The following is a 21,898-nucleotide window of genomic DNA, read 5'->3' on the forward strand; positions in this document are numbered from 1 at the left end:
TTCATAGGGCATGTAATTCAACCTACACTTTCTTCTAACCTCAGTGTTCTTGCTTCCATTCTACTCTGCCTCACTAATCCTACTGGCATGGCCTTTGAGAATCCAGTGTCACCTTTATACTATATTGATTCATACTACATTGAGGCTCAGGAGTGAGAAAAACCTGTTACAGGAGATTCCCCCCCGCCCCCCCATTAATTAACAAAAAACAGTGGCAGTGGGTCAGCATTTCCCTTCCATGGTATTAAGAGCAAGAGGCTTCTGTCTCTCTTCCTCTTCCCCTTTCCTTCCTCACCATCCACACACTTTTTTCTTAGTTTCCTTTCCCTTTTTGATTTGTGACTACAGCCTCATTCTTCTCCCCTGTCACCCCCTCCCCCCCCAAGTTGGGGCTATCTGAACTGGTCACACTGGCAAATGTCTGTCTCCCTTTTCAACCCATCCAACAGCCTGATAATGATATTGCAGGGATTGGGGGATGAAGTGGAATTGCCCAGGCTGATTCAGCCATCCAGCAGGTCAAGATCTCAGGTAGGGCTGCATTGCCACATTCAGAAGCTCATTTAATTTCCACCTCCAAACAGCCCAGCTACTGGGCATGCCCAGTTGTCTTGCCTCAGTCACATTTGAATTTCAGCATGCAGACAGCATCCTTTCAGGTTGGAGCAGCTGCTGGAAGGGAAAGGAGGGTAGCAGCCGCAGGGGCTGGAGCTAGTGCCTGGGGAGGTGAAGAAGGAAGGGGGTGGCAATAAGGAAGTTATGGGAGGAGCCTCGTGATAAGGGAGCATCTCTGGCACTCATCAGATTTTGTGTGTGCACCTTTTCAGTGGCTACCCATTGTTGGAACACAACACAAACACACACACATACACACCATCACCCATCATCACCACCACCACCACCACAAAAGCAGACATGCGGGCAGGCTCTCCTGCCAGTGCTAGGCAACCTTGGAGAGCCACGTTGAAAGACTAGAGGGGAGAATGTGTGCTTGAAAGGAGATGGAGGGACCAGGATGCTGAAGGCACTCAGCTTTGCCCCCTGTTTATTTGTCAATCATCCTGCTCAATCAGCCTTTAGCTCTTGACACTCCAAGGCATAGGGGAGGGAGCCCATGAAAGAACCCAGCTTCACTGCAACACTGTCCTCAGACGCCTCCCTAAGAATTTCAGCTTCTGTTCTGTGATGGCAACTTCCTTCACTGACTTTCTTGGCTCTCCCTCCTTTGGATCCCAGTTCCTTTGTATTCCCCTTCCTAACATCTCACATGTAAAGACCAGGACAATTCCCTCAACAGGGGGGCAGAAAGCATGGTTGAAAAGAAGACATTTAGAGCAAGAAGGGGTTTTAGAGGTCATTTCATTTGCCCTCCTTTGTGAAGGAGGATGGTGAGGCATAGGATAAATGAAGGGATTTGCCCAGTTCCAGAGCTGAGATTCCAGTTGGAGCTGGAAAGGACCTGGAGGAACTGTTGAATCCATTCCCTTATTATATATGCCAGGAAACTGAGGCCCAGACAGTAAATGACTTGTCTACCATCACACAGGTAGAAGTGTCTGGGGCAGAATTGGCAAATCTAGCACTAATGGATATGCTCTCCTGGGAGAAGCTGGGAGTAGCAGCAGACCTGAGAATAAGAGGAAGGAGAATATCACAGTCAATACATTCCTTAAAAATGGCTTCCAATTCGTTTTTTTTTAATGAATTATAATGGAAAAAGGCAAAGAAGCCACGAAAGTCTCAGATGTATTAATATTACTCCTCTTTCCCCTTTTCCCTTCATTAGGGCATCCACCAGTCTAGACTGCTGGTCCTCTGTCCTCCTTACTATGCCTTTCCATCACAACAGGCTTCATGGGACTGGGGGAGGGGGAGAGGGATATGGGCATAAGCTATATAATAGGCAACACTGCAGTTGTACCCTCTAGGTGTGCCCTGTGTGGCCTGCCCTCTGGAGACTTTGATATTTTGCTGGAAAATATGGCTCGATTCAATTTGGTTTAATTCACATTAAGTACTTAGCACATAGAAAGCACTGTTCTAGGCACTGGGGATTCAAAGACAAAACAGCTCTCAACATATCCACAAGTAAGTTAATACAAACCAAGAGGAGGAGAGAGAGAGAACTGGCAAGTTAGGACATTAAGAAGGCATTGAGAAGATGCCTATACCCAGCCTTGATGGAAGAGAAGGGTTCTGAGAGGCAGAGATGAGGAAGGAGGGAACCTCAGGCACTGATGACTTGTAGGATTGATCACAAAATAAATACTGACTGATCATATGGAATGGCATTTTCTGAAATGAAAAATATGCCTTTATGAAACCTCATAACAAAGAGCCTCCCTCTTGGTACCTTCTGCATACTTTGCTCTAGCAGCAGGTTGCTGGCATTGTTTATCCCTAATCCTGGAGTGCTCAAAGGGTGAATTAATGATATATAATGGGGGTACTGCAAAACTTAGGCTCTGGAATTCTTAAACATATCTAAGATGTGGTTTGGGGCTACAATTATAACGGAGTCACCTCCTTGCCTGAAACATCTTGGGCTGGGTGCAAATCTGTGATTCTGTGATGTTGCTTCAAATCCAGGCTCACTCAAGACTGTGTGACTTTGGGCAAGTCACTTCCCCTCTTGGGCCTTAATTAATCTCCTCATCTGTAAATGGGCAGTTAAGGGAGGTTCAGAACTGAGAGTCTGGATTTCTAGGCGACATAGAACAATGGGGGCTAGAGCAGAGCGTGGGAAAATAACAGGTGTCCTTGTTGGGCAGAGAATGGGGCCTGGGTCCTCCAGTTTCAGCTGAACAGAACCAAGGGTGGGAGTTGGGTGGGGCAGCAGTGTAGATGGGCTGAGATCCGAGTTTCGGGGCTCCTCCCTCCCCTTCCTGATACTTACTCTTTCCTCTCACTTATAAGAGCTTCTCCCCTCCCCCGCTCTCCCTGGGTTCCTTGCCTGAGACCCCTTCTGATCCATTTGCCAACGGACCACTGGGCACATCACTTCCGGATCTATGCTCAGCCTTCAGCCGCTGGATAGTCCCCCCCTCCCAAGCAGCCCAGACCCGCCCCTCGCCCCATCCTCTCATTCTCTCCCTCCTCGGGCTGCTGGGAATCGGTCACATCCTCTTTCCTCCTCCACCCCTTTGCCCCCTCCCCATTGCAGCGGCTGAATCCAATCTCCTGGACTGAACTTCACTGCCCACCCTCCACCCGAAGGCCAGTCCAGCGTCCCGGAGCGTGGGAGAACAGAGAAGGAGACAGGGTCGGGGCAGGGAGTGGGAGCCCTTCCTTTCCCGACCACCTTGCCTTCTGGAGAAAAGCGGCAGCTGGTTGGCAGCCAGAGGGTTTTCCTATAGGAGAGACTGGGAGAGGGAAGGAGGAGGGAGGGAAGGAGAGAAGGAGAGAGAGAAGAGAAGAAAGGAGGGGAGGGAGGGAGAGAGAGAGAAGGGAGGGAAGGAAGGAGGGAGGGGAGAGAGAGAGAGAGAGAGAGAGAGAGAGAGAGAGAGAGAGAGAGAGAGAGAGAGAGAGAGAGCAAGAGAGCGCCACACGCCCAGCTAGTCAGAGCTAGAGCAGAGCGGAGCCACCCCCTGCTAGCCAAGGAGAAACCATCGAGTCTTGAGTCGTGCCCGGGGCCCCGGGAGGCAGCGGCAGCGGCAGCGGCAGCGGCGGTGGAGCCATGGCCGAAAGGAAAGGCTCATCAGGGAAGCACCAGGGGGAGGATGAGGAGGTCCCTGCCTTTTTCAAAAACCTGGGCTCTGGCAGCCCCAAACCCCGGCAGAAATTCTGCGGCATGTTCTGCCCGGTGGAAGGCTCATCTGAGAACAAGACCATCGACTTCGACTCGCTGTCGGTGGGCCGGGGCTCCGGCCAGGTGGTGGCTCAGCAGCGGGACGTGGCCCACCTGGGTTCCGACGGGCAGCCCCCTTACTCTCGGCACGGCCCCGGCCGCCAGCCATCTGTTGAATCATCCGGAAGGAAGGTGGAGATCCGGAGGGCCACGGGCAAGGAAGCCCTGCAGAACATCTACGACCAGGTGGGTCTGGGGGAGGAGGGCTGGGGGGAGCCAGCTTGGAGGGGTACAGAGACCACCGATCCCCTGGAGAAGAGGCCGCCCACCCTACAGGCGTCGGGAGGGGGTCCCGGATCGCGGGCTGCTGCCCTTCCGGGAATCTGCCTCCCCTCCACACCCACACCCACGCCCACGTCCACACCCACCCACGGGCACCCCGGCTCCTTTCTGCCTGCCGGAGAGGAGAGGGCAGTCGTGGCCGGAGATGTCTACCTCCTCACCTTAGGGAAGGAATAATAATAACAAAAAAGATGCCTGAGCTGGAGGGATGTGGGAGCCGGGAAGCAGGCAGATGGCAACCTGCACCAGCAGCCTTGGGAATCATTACACTCAGCCGCCACTTCTGGCCATAGCCGATGGATGGCGGTGGTAGCAGGATGCCCCACCCTTTTTTTTTTTTTTGGATGCAGATCCTGCAAATGCAGCTGGAGTGGCATGGCTTTGAAGCTCTGGCTGCTTCCACACCGCTCGGTTCCCTCTGGGTTACCATGTCAGCTCAGAGGGAGGGCGGGCGGGCAAGTAATCACAGTCTCCCACCAGGCAGCCCAGAGCCCTGACCCCTCTCTCCGGCTCCCCACCCCCACCCCCTCCCATCTGTCCAGACCTCCATCTGCCCCACACAGAGCTCTCCAGCAGCTGTCACTCCAGGACCATGGTCAGCTACCCCACCCCCTTTTTGTGGACTGGGAGACTTTCAAGCCTCCCCCCAATTCCCATTTACAGCCTTATAAGATCCAGGAAGGGAGGTGGTCTCGGCCAAGGAAACAGCAGCTTTTTAGATAACTGGGGGGTGGGGTGGGGGGTGAATAAAGTTCTGCTGAGGATCTCCTGGAGCCCCTTTGGGAGGCATGCTGGGGAGGGGGTGGGGCAGGAGACATGACACTAAGAAGCCACTTACTCCACCAGGGCAGGGCCACGAGGCGGAATTTTCAGTGGGGGAAGTGAAGAGGGCTGATTGTAGCTGGCCTTGTTCTCAGTGATGCACCTCTCCCAAACGGTTCACCTAAAGTTCTCTCCTCCGTAGGACACTCACCTTTCTGGAGGCTCTCCTCTAGAGACTCCTCCCCAGGCACTGCACAGGAGGAAACAGCATCATCACTGGCTAGTGACTTTTAAATTGGATGTACCTTTGATGGGGGTAGAAAGTCATTCGGCAAATTAGTGTCTGTTGGGTCCCTCCACCATGTGGCCCGAGCTGGGCACCCCGTAGGGGATACAAAAGAAGCTTGAGGTGGAGTGGCTGTCTTCAGGGAGTTCTCACCACTCTAGGGAACCAGGCATGATTCAGCTGAATTCTCTGAGAATTATTAAGCACTTACAATGTGGCTGGCTCTGTGCTAGATGCAGGGGATGAAAAGTCAAGGACAACTGTGAATGGTAAGTGCAATGGAAGATGAACCCATCTTCCTGATGGGTATGGAGAGATAGCCTGATGAAGTGGATGGCTGGCCAGCCAAGAAGGCCTGGGTTCATATATTATCAGTGCAACCATGGATGACAAATCACCTAACCTTTCACTGCCTCAGGCAGCTCTTCATGATTGGAAATACTGTAACAGCCGAGTTACTGGTTGGGGGAGGGAATTTCCACACAGGGAAATGAAGTCACAGGTCTGGACCAAAACAAACGATGAACTGATATTACACAGCATCTTTTCACCAGCACTCTGGAGTGAATATAGGTATTCTTGTCCCCATTTTACAGAGGAGAAGACTGAGATTCAGAGCGACTAAGTAAATTACCTCTGCTCACACAGCTAGTAAGTGTGAAAATGGATAGATATTGAGATTGATAGCAGAGTTTCCTCCTTTATGTAGAATATAATACTCTTTCAAGGTCTGCAACTACTGACTTCCTTTAGGTCCATAACTATCATCCAGTTGCTGTTTATAAGGAATTAGTTACGAAAGTTCTTGCTTTTCAGTGAGAGCAGGTTTCAAATGCTACCCAATCTTCTCCTGCCAGTGATTCACTGACAGAAGTCACTTAGCTTGACCTCTCAACTTGTGTCAGTACCTTTAATGGGAGCTGGACCAGTAGGAAGGTAAGGGCAGCCTAGGGAGTGGGGAAGAGCCAAAAAGAGAAGAAAAGAAGGACGCTGGCTTTAGAGAGGCATTGCCACTTGTCATAAAGGGGGTTTCCATATGTAAAGGGCAATATTTAAAATACAGGCTAATAGCCCAGATGCTCTGGCAGCTCTTTAGAGACCAGTGCTGTTGATTACCAGAAGCACTTGTTGTGGATGTGGCCTGACTTCCAGAGAAGTTGGGGAAGATCTCAATGTGCAAATGGGCTAATTCCAGGAAGATTTTTAGGACAACCTGACTCCATAAAGGGGAGCAGATGTGATAATAGCCTCAATTTGAGAGTGAGGACTTTTCAGTTCTCAGATTCAGCAAGTGCCTCAATTAGAACAATGTGTGTGTGTGTGTGTGTGTGTGTGTGTGTGTGTGTGTGTTATTTTGTCCTGAATTTCCCAGTCACTTTCAACATTCTCCAGCTTGTTCCCATAACAGAAAGGACTGTTCCTACAATACTTGAGCATTCAGGACAAAGAGCAATTATGAGAAACCATGGATCAGCTCATGTGGTGCTCATCTGCTTTGTGTCTATGCAGGAGACAGAAAAGAATTTCATGTATCACCCAGCAGGACTTGTCAGCTTTTTCTACATCTAAATTGGGTCTACAAGCATTTATTTAGCACTTGCTGTGTACCAGGCACTCTATTAAGCACCTGCCTTTAGAGAAAGACAAAAACCCTGTGCCTCCCCTAAAGAAGCTCAGCGTGATGAGGGAAGCAATGCAAAAACAACCACATACATACAAGATACTGACAAGATGCAAAAAGCTTTCACTGTTTTGACAATTGATTTCTTCCTGATTTCTTGAAGGTACCTGATCAGATATTCATAGAATTAGAGAGGATCTTGGAAAAATTTGGCCCATCCCCTTTAAAGGTAAAAAAAAACCAAAAAACTGAGGCCAAGAGAGGGGAAGTGATTTGTCCAAACTCCAATTACTAGTGATTGGCAGAGCTGGGAAAAGGACCCTGATCTCTATGCACTTTAAATAAGAGCTTCTTGATTTAGTAGCTTAAATATATGACTTCAGGAAGTCATTGGGGAGGGAAGTGGAAGTTTTTTGGAAGCCTAATTTTTATTGATATCTTTTATTTTTACATCACATTCATTTATAACTATATCCCTCCCCAATCCTCATGTAGTAAAAACAATAAAAAAGAGAAAATTAATCCTGCAAAACTAATTGGCACATCAGGTGGACCTGCTAGTAAATGCAATGATCCATCCCTGTAGTCTTCCACCTTGCTGATCAAAGGAGGCAAGTCTATTTCATTACTTCTTCTCTGGGGCCAAGTTTTGTCATTATAATTAGACAGCATGAAGTTTGGATACTGCTGCTGGGCTTTCTGTTTAAATTGTAATTGGTGTATATTTTCTTCTGGTTTATCTCACTCCATATCATTTCATCTTAGCCTATCTGTACCCCTCTGAATTCTTCCTATTCATAATTTCTCTCAGCATAGTAATATTCCATTATATTCATGCACTAAAATAGACACAACCATTCTCTGATTGGTGGGCATCTGCTTTGTTTCTTTTTTCTTTCCTACTATACAAAAGTGCTACTGCAAGTATTTTTTTGTGCATATAGACCTTTCTATATATTTGACCTCCTTGGAGTATAACCCTAGCATTGGCATGTCTTGGCCAAAAGATATGGACATTTAAATCAGTTTTGTTACCAGAATAACTCTAAATTGCTTTCTGAGATGGTTAGACCAATTCACAGCTCCACCAGCAGTGTATGTGTATCTGTCTTTCTAATACCCTAAGGAAGGAGACTTTCAAATCACAGAGGTCATGAATCTACTGAGTGAGAAGACCTGAAAAAGTCAAATCTCAGGTTTTCAGGTATTTATATACTTAAATCAGGAAGCAATGAGTATACTGAGTTAGGAGAACTGGATTGAAGTTACTACTCATTTTGTGACATTGGGTAAATCATTTACTTCTTTGAGTCTCAGTTTTCTCCTAAAAAATGATGCTTGTGTGTGTATGGATGTGTGTGTGTTCAGTAAGTAACCCTCAGCAAAATTGCTTAAGTAGAAGAATATTACTTTGGCAAATTTCCACTTCCTCCTTCTCTCATTTCTTAATGCTCCCCCCTCCCCCCCAGCCCCTGTGTCCAATGCTTTCCTACTATTGTAATGTTACCCAAAGATACCCACTCTAGTACCTTACTTAGGTATTTCTTTCATGTAAGTTCTTCATGCTTCAAAAAATTATTCCCTCTTTCCCCATTTCCAGTTAAAATGCTGGGTCCATTCAGTCAGGTAGAAAGTCAGGTGAGGAAGGTAAATAGATGGTATGACTACATGGCCTGCAAAGGGTTTTGAACTTTCTGAAAAGTAAATGACTTAACATAAGTGAATCTCTAAATAGAGGCACATAAAGAAGAACTACTGAGTAGGTCCTTCTGGAAATGTAGTTAGAAATATGGTACTCTTAAAAATAGCATAGCATTGTGGGAATAAGCAAGAATGAGAGTCTGGAGACAGAGTGTAGAAGTTGCATTTCAGGAAATTGCATTCAAATATCTTAACATTAATTATTTTCATTTCTAAAATCAGGAGATTAGACCTGATGACCCCTGAACACCTGCCAAGCCCCAACACTCTAATGGACTGAAAGGTTGCTCCCTGATTTTGGGGCTAGCTAAACTAAAGGGGAGACTCCAAAGTGGGAAAATGTGCCTTTCCTTTATTCAAGAGGCCACCATGTTTGGGTCTTCTGGTCCCAAAGATATTTAATCTAATTGTTTATCTATTAATCTGTGTTAGCAAATTGTTTATTGAATTAATCTGTTCATCATTAATGGACTTGCTCTCCCTGGAAGGCTCCTAAAGTGTATTTAGAATGGTGATGAGGGTATTTATTATCTTTGTCTAAATGGAAGGGAGAATCATGATAACTTTGGTTCAGTTTTCTTGTTAAGAGACTACTCTACTGGCAGAGCTAGTGGAATAGGAGCCCCTGACCATGGTACTAAATTCAGCTCGTCTGCTCTTCTTAGAGAAAAGGGAGCTCAATGGCTAGACGGCATGTTCTTTTATTGTACCCCAACGTTCTGAACTAGCAATGTCTTCTAATGGTGTTATGTGCTATACAATCAAAGTTCTTATTAGAACACTTGCAAGGAGGGCGCAGTTGACCTCTGAGGCACTGTGATTTTTCTCTCCATTCAATTCCCTCCCATCCCCTTCACCATTGGAGAAGCTGGATTCAGAGAAAAAGAATTTCCCTCCCAAAATAATCTAAAGGATGATCAAGAGATATTTGGAGTGTTAGAGGGATAGGATAGTACGATTTAATGGAAAGAGTTCCAGATTTTGAGTCAGAGGTTTTATCATTGTTGAATCACTTAACTTCTCTGAGTCTCAATTTTCTCTTCTGGTTGGAATAGATGGTTTCTCAGTGCTCTTCTAGCTCTTTCTCTGATCCTAAAGATTCTACGTCTATATTATTATAATATGTAAATTTATTTGAATGGGAACGGCCCACTCAAATTGCCACTATCCTCAGACTTACTAGGCAGCTTTTGAGAGTTAACCTAAATTTGGATCGCCTTACAACTCTTTTTCTACTCTTCTTTTTCCTTTCTTGATGTTTTCATGCTTCCAAATGACTATTTTTTTGTTGATAAACCTCTTCAAAATTAGCTAGGCTGGTCCTCAGAGGACTGACATAGAATTCACAGTTCCATAATATTCCATGTCCCACCTCCATGGCTTTGCACAGCCTGGGCCTCATTTCTGAAATGGACACCTTCCTCACATCCTCCCCAGAAATCCTAGGTTTCTTTAAATCCCACCTTAGATGCTGCCTCCTAGAGGAAGTCTGTTCTCTTGATTCCCTTTGTTTCTCTCTCATTCTCTCTCTCTCTCTCTCTCTCTCTCTCTCTCTCTCTCTCTCTCTCTCTCTCTCTCTCTCTCTCTCCCCCATATTTCCCCTCTCCCCTCTCTCCCCCTCCCTCTCTCTCTCCTCTTTCTCTGTCTTTCTGTCTGTCTCTTTCTCTCTGTCTGTTTCTCTCCTCCCTCCCTCCCTCTCCCCTCTCTCCCCCCCCTCTCTCCTCTCTCTATGTCTTTCTGTCTGTCTCTTTCTCTCTGTCTGTTTCTCTCCTCCCTCCCTCCCTCTCTTCTCTCTCCCTCTCTGTCTCCCTCCTTCTCTCTCTGTGTCTCTTCCCCCCACTTTCTCCCTCCCTCTCTTCTTCCCTCCCTCCCTCTCTCTGTCTAAACTTTATAGTATTCACAGGAATATAGATTACATATTCGAAATTTAAGGGAGACTTAGAATCCATATGGTCCAACCGCTTCATTTTGTAGATGAGGGAAGTGGAAACTTTGAGAGGTTAAGTGACTTGCTTATCAGATCATAGTAATAAGGCAGATGGTGGTGCAGTGGTTAGAACATTGGGCCCAGAGTCAGAAAAACTTGGGTTTAAATCTTGTCTCACAAACTTACTACTGGTGTGATCCAGCACAAGTCATGTAACCTATATATGCCTCAGTTTCCTCATCTAGGAAAGGGGGATAATAATAGCACCCACCTCCTAGAGTCATTGAGAAATCGAATGAGGTAATATTAGCAAAGTGCTTAGCACAGTACCTGGCACATAGTACATGTGACATAAAAGCTAGCTATTATTCATCATTGATTTACTATTTGGAACGAAAACTCTCATTTTGTCTTTATAACTATAGTGCCTTCCACCAGAAGACCTTACACAATGCTTTGGGAGGGCAGAAACTGTTTAGCCTCTGTGTCCCAGTGTTTATAGGACCTGACACATAGTCAGTGCTTAATAAATACTCATTGACCCACTAACAGAATTTTGATTTATCGATTGATTGTAAGCACACAAAAGATATTTGTGAATTGAAATTGAACATGTCATGAAAAGAAGAGGCTCATGGACTCAAAGCAGTTAGAGCTGGAAGGGACCTTAGAACCCATCTAATCCAACTTCCTCATATAATAGTTGAGGAAACTGAGGCTAAGAGAAGTAACTAACCTGCACAAGGTGACCCACATTTGGGACTTTGAACTAAGGTCCTTTGGCTCCAAATCTTTCCTTTATTAAAAATGTATGTGTGTGGAAAGACACTTTCCCATCTAAGAGGAAGTCTTTCCTTAGGGTCTTGCTGAATGAAGACAGCCCATCCCTCCCAACTCCACTGAGAAAGGACAGGGAAATCAGGCTGATTAGGACACAATACATTGTCAGAGATAGATTTGGTGAACTGAAAGGCCCAAGCTAGCCTGGCAGGTAATACATTCTGCAGCCCATGTATGCTTTCCAGACATCGCCAATTTGTCTCTGTCTGTCTCCAGAGAACAAAAGACAGAAGGAAGACTGGGTGCCCACTTGACACACGGTCTATGGGCTGAGGTCATTTTTCCTTGCAGGGTTGTCATGAGGTTGGGTTGGGTTAATGGATTGAAAGCATATTGTCACTGGAAAGGGCCGGCCATCCAGAAGTTTATTAAAATAATCATTATTATTCCAAAGAGAATATCCTTTGGCTTTATAAATGCCCTCAGAGTTAAGAGCCTTGGACCCCCTCCTCCCCTTTTGTCACATGAGAAACCTATCCAAGCATTGCTAGCTCCTGTGTGAGCTTGGGATGAAGGCCTTTGTGACCATACAGTGACAGACTTTTTGGGGAAAGAACGCTAGTCTCTGAATAGTAAGATCTGAGTTATAGTGCACGTGTGATCCTCCACATGGGGAAAACAGCAATGACATGTGACTAAAGCATGCCTATTTTGAGACAGCCATGCCTATTATTTTTATGCAACCTATGCTAGAGGGAGCTAGGTGGTGGAGTAGATAATGTACTGGGTTTAGAATCAGGAAGACCTGAATTCAAATGTGACCTCAAACATTTAGTAGCTTTGTGATCCTGGGCAAGCTACTTAACCTCTGGCAGCCTCAGTTTCCTCAAGTATAAAATAGGGATCATAATAGCACTTCCTTCTCAGGGTTGTTGGGAGGATTAAATGAGGCCATATTGGCAAAGTACTTAGCCCATAACCTGACACATAGTAGGCACATAAATTCTTGTTTCCTTCCTTCCCCTGGGAAAATTACAAAGACATGTCTTCTGAGCAAACGCCACAAGTGGACAATGAATTGGATTGAGAATTGAATAGAAAGAAGAGTCTGGACTAGATTGCCTTTGGGAAATCCCAAAATTCTTTAATGGCCCCTAAAATTTTCCCTTAAACAAGGGGAAAAACAAAGGGATGCAGAAGAATGTGAGACTCTAGAGTCAGAGGAAATGGGTTCAAATACTACCACTGAAGTTTATTACTTATGTAATCTTGGACAAATCACTTAAGTTCCTTGAGCCTCAGCTTCCTCATCTGTAAAACTAGATTCCCTTTAGTTCTCTTCCAGTTCTTGATCTATGATCCTCTGACCCAAATCCTGGCATTGCTATGTAATATCTCTGTCAGTAAATATGTATTAAGCACCTACTATGTGTCAGGCCATGTGTTAAGCACTGGGGGATACAAAAAGAGGCAAAAGTCAATGCCTGCCCTAAACGAGCTCACAATCTACAGGAAGAAACCATGAAAAACCAACTATGTACAAACAAGCTTTCTACAGACTAACTTAGATATATCAATAGAGGGAAGATACTAGAATTAAGAGGGAGAAGGAAATTGGATGAAGGTAGGTACTTCTCAGGGATTTGAAGAAAGTCAGGGAAGTCAGGAGGCAGAGATGAGGACAGGGATTTCTAGGTATGGGAGACAGCACATCAAAATGTCCAGAGTCTGGAGATGGAGGAGAGGTTTGGACTAAAGGGAAAAGGAACAAGGCCCCTTCCAGCTCTGACACTATGGGTCTGTCCAAGAACAAATAAAGGTCCTTTGACCATTTCTCATCTACGGCACATGCAACCTTTACCATCTCCTTAGCACAGCAGTGAGTTTCAGAGGGAAAAACCCATGTTTTGTTTCCATGTATCTTAACCTCATTCATCTGGTTAGAACAAGAACATTCTATAGTGATCCTCTGAATTCATTCAATTAAATCAGTATGCAACAAACCTCTAAAAGGACACAGTCTCTGTCCTCTAGAGCTTATATTCTACTAGGGGATACAGTATGTGCCTGGGAAAGTAAATACAAGGTATTTGGAAGAGGGAGAGAATACGGACAACTTGGGGATCAGAGAAGACTTTCAAGAAGAGGGAGTTCCTCAGTTAAGCCTTGAAAGAAGATAAGGATTTTGAGGGGCATGGAGCTTAGGAGGGAGTGCATTCCAGGCTTAGGGGAAGGTCCATGTAAATTTGCAAAGTTGGAGATGGAATGCTGGGTATGGGAAACAGTGAATAGCAAAGTTTGGCTGCCATAAAGGATTTGTGAAAGAGAGTGATCTGTTGATAATGGAGGCAGTATGGAGTAGCGGACATGAGAGCCAACATTGGATCTAGAAAGACTTGAGTTCAATTCCTACTTCTGGTTTTATGACCTAGCTGAGTAAGTCACTCAATTCATCTGCCCTCTAGGATAATTTTTCCAAACTATGTTACAGAGCAGTTGCTAGTTTACGTTGGTAGAGGGATTTTTCTCACTGGGAATTCCATACACCAATTAAATCCTAAACCTCCCCCTGCCAAATAATAATTGGTGCTTAAACGGCATGTTAACATTTGCAAAGTACTTTATAGACATTGACTTACTTGACAAGAATTTTACAAAGCCATTTCTACAATTATTATCCTAACCATTCATTTTTAGATGAAGATACTGAAGTTCAGAGAGGTATGGTGATTTGCCCAAGATCATATATACTAGTGTCAGATGTTGGACTCAAATGCTGGCCAAGTGCTACCCCTCTTTCACTCTAATATTGGAGCCAAATGGTGGAAAGTTTTACTTGACAAGTTGATGAATTTATATTTTACCCCAGAGGAGAACTGATGTGGGTTTTGAGTAGGGTAGTGACCAGTCAGGTTTGGGTCTAAGCAAGATGTGAGGATCTCTGTGGAGAATGGCTTGGGACCTGCAGAGACCGGAGCAGGAACATAAAATATGAGGCTATTATAATAGTTGGTCCAAAGAGTGATGTCAAAACCAGAGAAATCATTGTGAATGCATGAGAGACTGGAGTACAACACACACATTATTGGTTAAGGGATCTGAGGGAGAAAGAAGACTCTATTAGTTTTGAGATTATGAACCTCCATGTCTGGAAAGTGCCCTTGACAGAAGAAATAAGGAAGCTTGCAGGAGGGAAAGGCTTTAGATTAGAAGGTAATGAGTTCTAGATTGCATATGTTGAGTTTGAGATGCCAGCAAGATATTTGGTTCGTAATGATGGCCAGGATTGTGATGACATGGGATTGGAGTCAGGTAAGAGATTAGAATTGGAGATCTACAATTGGGAGTTGGCCACTTAGAAGTGTTGATACTGAAACTCATGGAAGCAGATGAGGTCACCCAGGAAGAGAATGTAGAGAAAGAAGAGGAATGGATCTGAGACTGGGGCAAACTCATTGCTAGAAGCTGAGAGAGGGATGATGGAGTGAAGAAGATAGAGAAATGGATGGAGAACCATAAAAGAGTAATATTGTGGAATTTAGTTAAACTTCATTAAACAAATGTTGTTTAAAACTCACTATGTTGTTTTTTCTTTTTTTTAAATCCTTACCTTCCTTCTTAGAATCAATACCGTGAGCAGTAAGGGTTAAGTGACTTGCCCAGGGTCACATAGCTAGGAAGTATCTGAAGGCAGATTTGAACCCAGGACCTATTGTCTAAGCTCATTCAGCTATTGACTGCCAGACCAAAAATGTGAATCCAGTTGTTAAAAACTCACTATGGGTCTAATGTCGTTCTAGGTGCTGGGGAATAAAAATAAAAACATCTCTTACCCTTACAAAGCTTATATTCTGGGGACAGCTGGGTGGCTCACTGCATAGAGAGTCAGGCCTAGAGTCAGGAGGTCCAAGGTTCAAATCTGCCCTCAGACACTCTCCAGCTGTGTGACCCTGGGCAAGTCACTCAACCCCCATTGCCTAGTCCTTACCATTCTCCTACCTTGGAACCAATGTACAGTATTGATTCTAAGAGAAGGAAAGGGTTTAAAATCAAAAGAAGCTTATATTCTACTGGGCACCCAATGATTCAAAGTTACAAAGAAGTCAAATAGAACGAGGAGTGAGAAGGAGACATTATATTCAGCAGTTAAGAAATCTTGGCAACCATTGAAAGAGAAATTTCACACCAGTGATGGGATTGGAAGCCAAGATGGCAGATGATATTTTGAGTATCATCTGCCAGGAGCTCGTCAGATGTAGACCTTTTTAGCTAGTAAAATGTTGTTCCTGCTATACAGCAAAAGGATTCTTGGCCTGTCCCATTTAAAGTGTGTGTGTGTGTGTGTGTGTGTGTGTGTGTGTGTGTGTGTGTGTGTGTGTTCTGTGCCTTGCTAATGTACTTGTACAGTGTTTTGTGTAATAGTAATTTGAGAGGCAGTATGGCAGGATAGGCATATGCTGAATTTGGGGTCAAAAGATCTGGATTCACATTTTTGGTCTGGCAGTCAATAGCTGAATGAACTTAGACAATAGGTCCTGGGTTCAAATCTGCCCTCAGATACTTCCTAGCTATGTGACCCTGGGCAAGTCACTTAACCCTTACTGCTCACGGTATTGATTCTAAGAAGGAAGGTAAGGATTTAAAAAAAAGAAAAAATATGTCAGACATAGTAATGAGCAGTGAACTGAGGTCAAGACTAAAGGGAAGGAGGAAGGTGGTTTGGATTGTCTTTAGAAAACTGGGAAGATCTTTTAATGACCTTAAACTTCTCTCTGAGACAAAGGCCCATCTCGTTAACATCAGCATTCTCCCAGGGATGCTATATAGCTGAAAGTTAATAATAGCCAACATGTAAATAATACTTGCTATATGCCAAGTATGGTGCCAAGCACTGAAGGTAGAAACAGAAAAAACTAGACTCCGTCTCCTCTCAAGGAGCTCACGTTCTAAAGGCAGAGCTAATAGGAGGGAGGCTCAGCTTCAGGATGGAAGGAAAGGCCTGAAGGAAGTCTGATGGGCAGATAGCAAGACCCAAGTGTCTCTAGGGCACATCCATAGGTGAAATGGCAGTGAGCAGGGATCTGGAGAACTAGCAGCAGAGTAGATGGTTAAGCCCCAGCTGAGTCAAGATTCAGTGCAAGGCTCATGGAAAGTCTAAAGGAGATTTTCTATCTTACCAGAAGAATTATATTTGGTGACTTGCTGCTCATTTAGACAGTGGGATTAGATATGCCTGTCCCATAGGGCAGAGGCCTGACCTAGAGAAATCTGACCCATTGCTATCGGGAAGAGAGTAGTGACCCTAATAGTCACAATGTATGGAAATTCTGGGTTCCCTCTGACAGGGATGAGGATGAAGGGAAATTGGAAGGAAGGTTGAAAGAGAGGGCACACTTCCTCTGCAATGCAGCTGGATAGGCTCTAGGGGGGGCTAGGGTAGGGGATTGAGGGTGGAGGCCTTCAGCTAGCAGGGCAGCTCTTCCTCCATGGGCCCATATTTAATTAGTTCTTTAAATGTGGGAAACTGCTGATTATACCTGACTCCACATCCTGTAGAAGGCAGGTTTACCAAAAGCTTGAGATGGAAGGACCTCTGGGGAGTTACCTAGGGGCTCAAGAACCAGGGCTGAGCAGTCACTCTGAATTTTCCTTGGGCTGAATCAGCATGGTCCAGGTCTCTAATCTGACCAGCCCATCTGGCAGTCACCTAGAAGCTCTCCAATCCTGTGATCTCCAGACATGATCTTATCAGGAGGAAGAGTTCGAAGAAGGAATCTTGCAATGGCCTGGTCACTACTGCAGAGCTGGAAGAGACTTCAAAGGGACAATATTGACACAAATGTGGGCCATGGGGCAGCCAACAATAAGTGACTCTTTGATGGTAAAGATGTTGGAGGTAAGAAATGGTTTTGTTGGTATCCTTGGAAGCTACACAAAAACAGATTCCAGTATAGAGAAAACACAAGCCTCTCCTCAGATGCTTTTGAGCAACATCCTGCCTTCCCTCTCTGTCAAGTCTCCATCACCATGACAACTAGATGTTACAGTCAAAATGTAGATGATTAGCTTCTCAACAGGTCACCTTAAGCATCTTAATGGTTGGCTTTGCTGAGTTGTTCAGATGGACCAGACTTGCCTGAATTTCATAAATCATAAGATTTCAGAACTGTTGTAGAATTCAGAGGTTATCCAGTCAATATCATACCTGAACAGGAATACATTCTATAGTATAACATCCCTCCCCCCACTCCCTCCTTCCTCCCTTCTTTCTCTCTTCTTTCTCTCTCCCTCCCTCCCTTCCTCCCTCCCTCCCTCCCTTCCTTCCTTCCTTCCTTCCTTCCTTCCTTCCTTCCTTCCTTCCTTCCTTCCTTCCTTCCTTCCTTCCTTCCTTCCTTCCTTCCTTCCTTCCTTCCTTCCTTCCTTCCTTCTTTCCTTCCTTCCTTCCTTCCTTCCTTCCTTCCTTCCTTCCTTCCTTCCTTCCTTCCTTCCTTCCTTCCTTCCTTCCTTCCTTCCTTCCTTCCTTCTTTCCTTCCTTCCTTCCTTCCTTCCTTCCTTCCTTCCTTCCTTCCTTCCTTCCTTCCTTCCTTCCTTCCTTCCTTCCTTCCTTCCTTCCTTCCTTCCTTCCTTCCTTCCTCCCTCCCTCCCTCCTTCTTTCCTCCCTTCCTCCCTCCTTTCTCTCCTTCTTTCCTCCCTCCCTCCCTCCCTTCCTTCTTTCCTCCCTTCCTCCCTCCTTTCTCACCTTCTTTCCTCCCTCCCTCCCTCCCTCCCTCCCTCCCTTCCTTCCTTCCTTCCTTCCTTCCTTCCTTCCTTCCTTCCTTCCTTCCTTCCTTCCTTCCTTCCTTCCTTCCTTCCTTCCTTTTCTTTCCTCCTTCTAACCTCCTTTTTCCTCCTTCCCTCTCTTTCCCTCCCTCTCTCTACCTTTCTTCTTCCCTCTCTACCCCCTCTTCTTCCTTCCCTCCTCTCCCTTTTCTCCCCATCTTCCTTCCTTCTGCCTCTATTTCCTCCCTTCCCCTTCCTACTTTATCTGAAAGAGGGCTAACACATAGAGATAGCTTCTACATGATTCATGGCAGTCATACTGGCCATGTCCAAATCATTTGTTCTGTGCTGGGGATTTGGGAAGAAACTGTACTCTATACACTTGTAGTTGCTGCTTTCATCTTCCTGATTCTCAGCTCCCTTTTCTGGACTCACAAGGGGATGCAAACTCCCTTCTTCCAAGATACCCAGGATGTGCAAGAACCCTTTCACAAAAGGCTCCTCTCAGGTCAGTGGGAAGAACTTGGGATGAGAATCCCAAAGACCTGGACTGGGATTGCACTCAGCAACTTTTGCCAGTTTGGACAAATTACCTTATTGTGCTGGGCCTCTTCTTCCTCATCTGTGAAATCAGAGGACATGGGGACAAATTACCTTTAAGGTCCCTGCTAGCTCCCAAATTCTGTGATCTTAAGATAGAGATTGGTCAAGAGTGTGGATTTTGAAGGTAGAATCTAGAGGACATCTGGGTGGCTCAGGGGACGAGAGCCAGGCCTAAAGATGGGAGGTCCTGGGTTCAAATCTGACCTCAGACACTTCCCATCTGTGTGACCCTGGCCAAGTCACTTAACCTCCATTGCTTAGTCTTTACTACTTTTCTGCCTCAGAACCAATACACAGTATTGATTCCAAGATGGAAGGTAAGGGTTTTGTGTGTGTGTTTTTAAGGTAGAATCTGCCATTTACAGAATCCAAATGGCCAAGGTGAAATTGGCCACAAAGGGGGAATAGTGACCTGAATGCCCATTCTTCGTGGTGGATTTAAAAAAAGTCATAAATTTGAAAATTGATTTAAATTCACCATGTTTTTTGTTAGTACTTCACAGAAACAACCTCAATTTGTGCTACATTAAAGCTTAAGGGTATCATTATGGAATAAGGACTTTCAATTCTAATTATATAGTATTAAAGGCAACACAGTCATACAAGCTTTTTGGAAAACTATAAATAGACCACAAGAAGCTTGGACCATACCAGGAAACCAGGCTTATCAGATTGCCAAAGGCTCCTCTATAGATTATTGAGGAAGATTAAAGAAAACCACTGATCCCAAGGGGAATTGGGCTGGATATGGCTTCCTTAGCTAATCTGGCCACTGAGCACTTTGGGGCTTGAAATTATAGAGGGGAAGAACCCATAAATGCTAGTTTGGGGGACCAGAGGCCTGGAATGCCCCTAGCTTAAAGCATGTATGTATGTGTATGTGAGAGAGAGACAGACAGAGACAGACAGAGACAGAGAGAGAGAGAGGGAGAGAGAGAGAAAGAGGGAGAGAGAGAGAGAGAGAGAGAGAGAGAGAGAGAGACAGAGACAGAGAGACAGAGAGACAGAGAGAGAGAAATAGAGAGAGAGAGAGAGACAGAGAGACAGAGAGAGGACAGACACAGAGAGAGAGACAGAGAGAGAGGCAGAGAGAGACAGAAAGAGGGAGAGAGAGAGAGAGAGAGAAAAAGAGAGAGAGGGAGAGAGAGAGGCAGAGAGAGACAGAAAGAGGGAGAGAGAGAGAGAGAGAGAGAAAAAGAGAGAGAGGGAGAGAGAGAGAGAGAGAGAGAGAGAGAGAGAGAGAGAGAGAGAGAGAGAGAGAGAGAGAGAGAGAGAGAGAGAGAGAGAGAGAGGGAGCATGTGTGGAGGAAATATAAGATTTGTCTGTATTATACTGAAAACATTTCATATATGCTAAGTATTTCTGCTGTCCATAATTTAGAGGAGGAACTATCACTACCATTAAAGCCTTTCATATGACATGGAATGCCAGGATTCCATGGAATACAGTTTGGGAAGAAGTAGTTTAGAACCAGAGAACCCTAACTACATTGGAAGAGTCCAACTTGCACCTGTACCGTGAGTCCCTTAGCAATATCATTACCGAGTTCTCAGCCAGTCAGCTTAGCCCACTCACCTCTAACAGCTCGCAGTTCTCCCGAACACTGAGCCCAAGCATCCCTCCATATTTCCTCATTGTGTCCTTTGGGGCCACGCAGGACAAATCTTACAATTTATAGCTGAATGGGCTCTGAGAGTCCAGAGAGTGCAATCCCCTCTTTTTATACGGGAAGAAATAGAGAGATTAAATATATTGACCTTCAGTAGATGGACAATAAACATAGTGACAGAATTTGAACCTAGGTCCTCTGACTTCAGAACCATTGTTCCTTGCACTTAGCATGTCTTCTTGGTGTTTTAGTCATTTCAGTTTTGTTCGATTTTTCATGACCCTCATTGGGGTTTTCTTGGCAAAGATACTAGAGTGGTTTGCCCTTCACTTCTCCAGCTCATTTCACAGATGAGGAAACTGAGGTAAACAGGGTTAAATGCCATTCCCAGGGTCACACAGCTAATAAGCATCTAAGACATGTAATAGATGATATTTGAGGGTATATTTGATGGATACTAGATAACTAATGGTTCAGGTAGTTATCTTCTTTTTGTCTAACCTCCTCCCTTTTGTACCTCCCTCTTCAGAAGCCTTTCATCCTCCCCTCCCTGCTTCTTCAGTCTCCCTCAAGTCACTCAATGTGAGCTGTGAGGTTACAGTGAAATAGTTCTTAACCTTCTTTGTCAAACAAGGGGTTTATTTGGGGAAGACAGGACAAGGGTGGAGGATGGAGGTAAGAGGGGTGGGGTATCCCTATTCTCTACAATGAGTGTTAGGTTGGAGGATATTGAGAGAATTGGCAATTCAGTCACTCGCATGAAACAGAGCCAGTCAGAGAGAGATATATAGACTATTGTCCTTCTTCTTCTGCCTTCAAATCAGCCAGGCCACCTCCAACTTGACCATCCCAAGTCCCTGAGATAAACCCAGCTTCCTTCACATCAGCCAGCAAGCCCCCAAACCCTCAAATCCAGTCAAGCAGTTGGCTCTTGCATCCAACTGTTTCCCGGTCACATTCCAAGTGGAATCTTCATTTGACTGACAGATAGATGATCAATCTCCAGCTTCTTGTCTTGCTGCATTTTCTTGTAATTTCTCTTTTCTCCACAGACAGGATTTTAATCTGATCCTATTAAGCCTCAGTCATGTTTAGTGTGTTTTTCAATGCCAAGATAGCAATACCAAGAACTATTTTAAGTATGCAGAATATTTTACATATATTCTCTTTTCTGGTTGCTTTAATATAATGGAAAGAAGGTGGAGTTAGTAGACAGATAACAACTTGTTAGGCTGTGAGGTCATTCCACCTCTGGACCTCAGTTTACTCATCTGACTTGGATTAGACTCTAGCTCTAGTCTATGATCTTGAATCTTATGTTTTTAGAATCCCAGAGCATAATGTCCAGGTTGTTAAAGACTGTAGAGGAGAACACTTAGCTTATCTCTAGATAAGAAACTCAAAAATGTTTCCCAGTTCTTACCTGAAGAACTCTAGTGAGAGGCAGCTCTCCTGTAGCAACCCATTCCCTTCTTATTAACAAATTTATCAAGAACAATCTAAGAGGCAGCTTGGTGGTGCAGTAAACAGAGAGTCAGGCCTAGAGTTGGGAGGTCCTGGGTTCAAATCTGGTCTCAGGTGGGCAGCTGGGTAGCTCAGTAGATTGAGAGCCAGGTCTAGAGTTGGGAGGTCCTGGGTACAAATGTAGCCTCAGACACTTCCCAGAGGTGTGACCTTGGGCAAGTCACTTGACCTCCATTGCCTAGCCCTTACCATTCTT

At 45.0% G+C, this 21,898-nt stretch overlaps 1 protein-coding gene across 1 annotated transcript in view; it reads left to right on the plus strand.

The window, feature by feature from the left end:
- The first annotated feature begins 2,933 nt into the window (after positions 1–2,933).
- Positions 2,934–21,898, plus strand: part of DPYSL2 (dihydropyrimidinase like 2) — a 148,885-nt gene continuing 129,920 nt past the window's right edge. The window contains exon 1 of the mRNA XM_001371288.4: positions 2,934–4,033. Coding sequence (XP_001371325.2) covers positions 3,677–4,033 — 357 coding nt within the window. The 5' untranslated portion in view covers positions 2,934–3,676. The remainder of the gene's footprint in view (positions 4,034–21,898) is intronic.

The sequence above is a fragment of the Monodelphis domestica genome, chromosome 1, assembly GCF_027887165.1.
Source record: "Monodelphis domestica isolate mMonDom1 chromosome 1, mMonDom1.pri, whole genome shotgun sequence".
NCBI classification, from domain to species: domain Eukaryota; kingdom Metazoa; phylum Chordata; class Mammalia; order Didelphimorphia; family Didelphidae; genus Monodelphis; species Monodelphis domestica.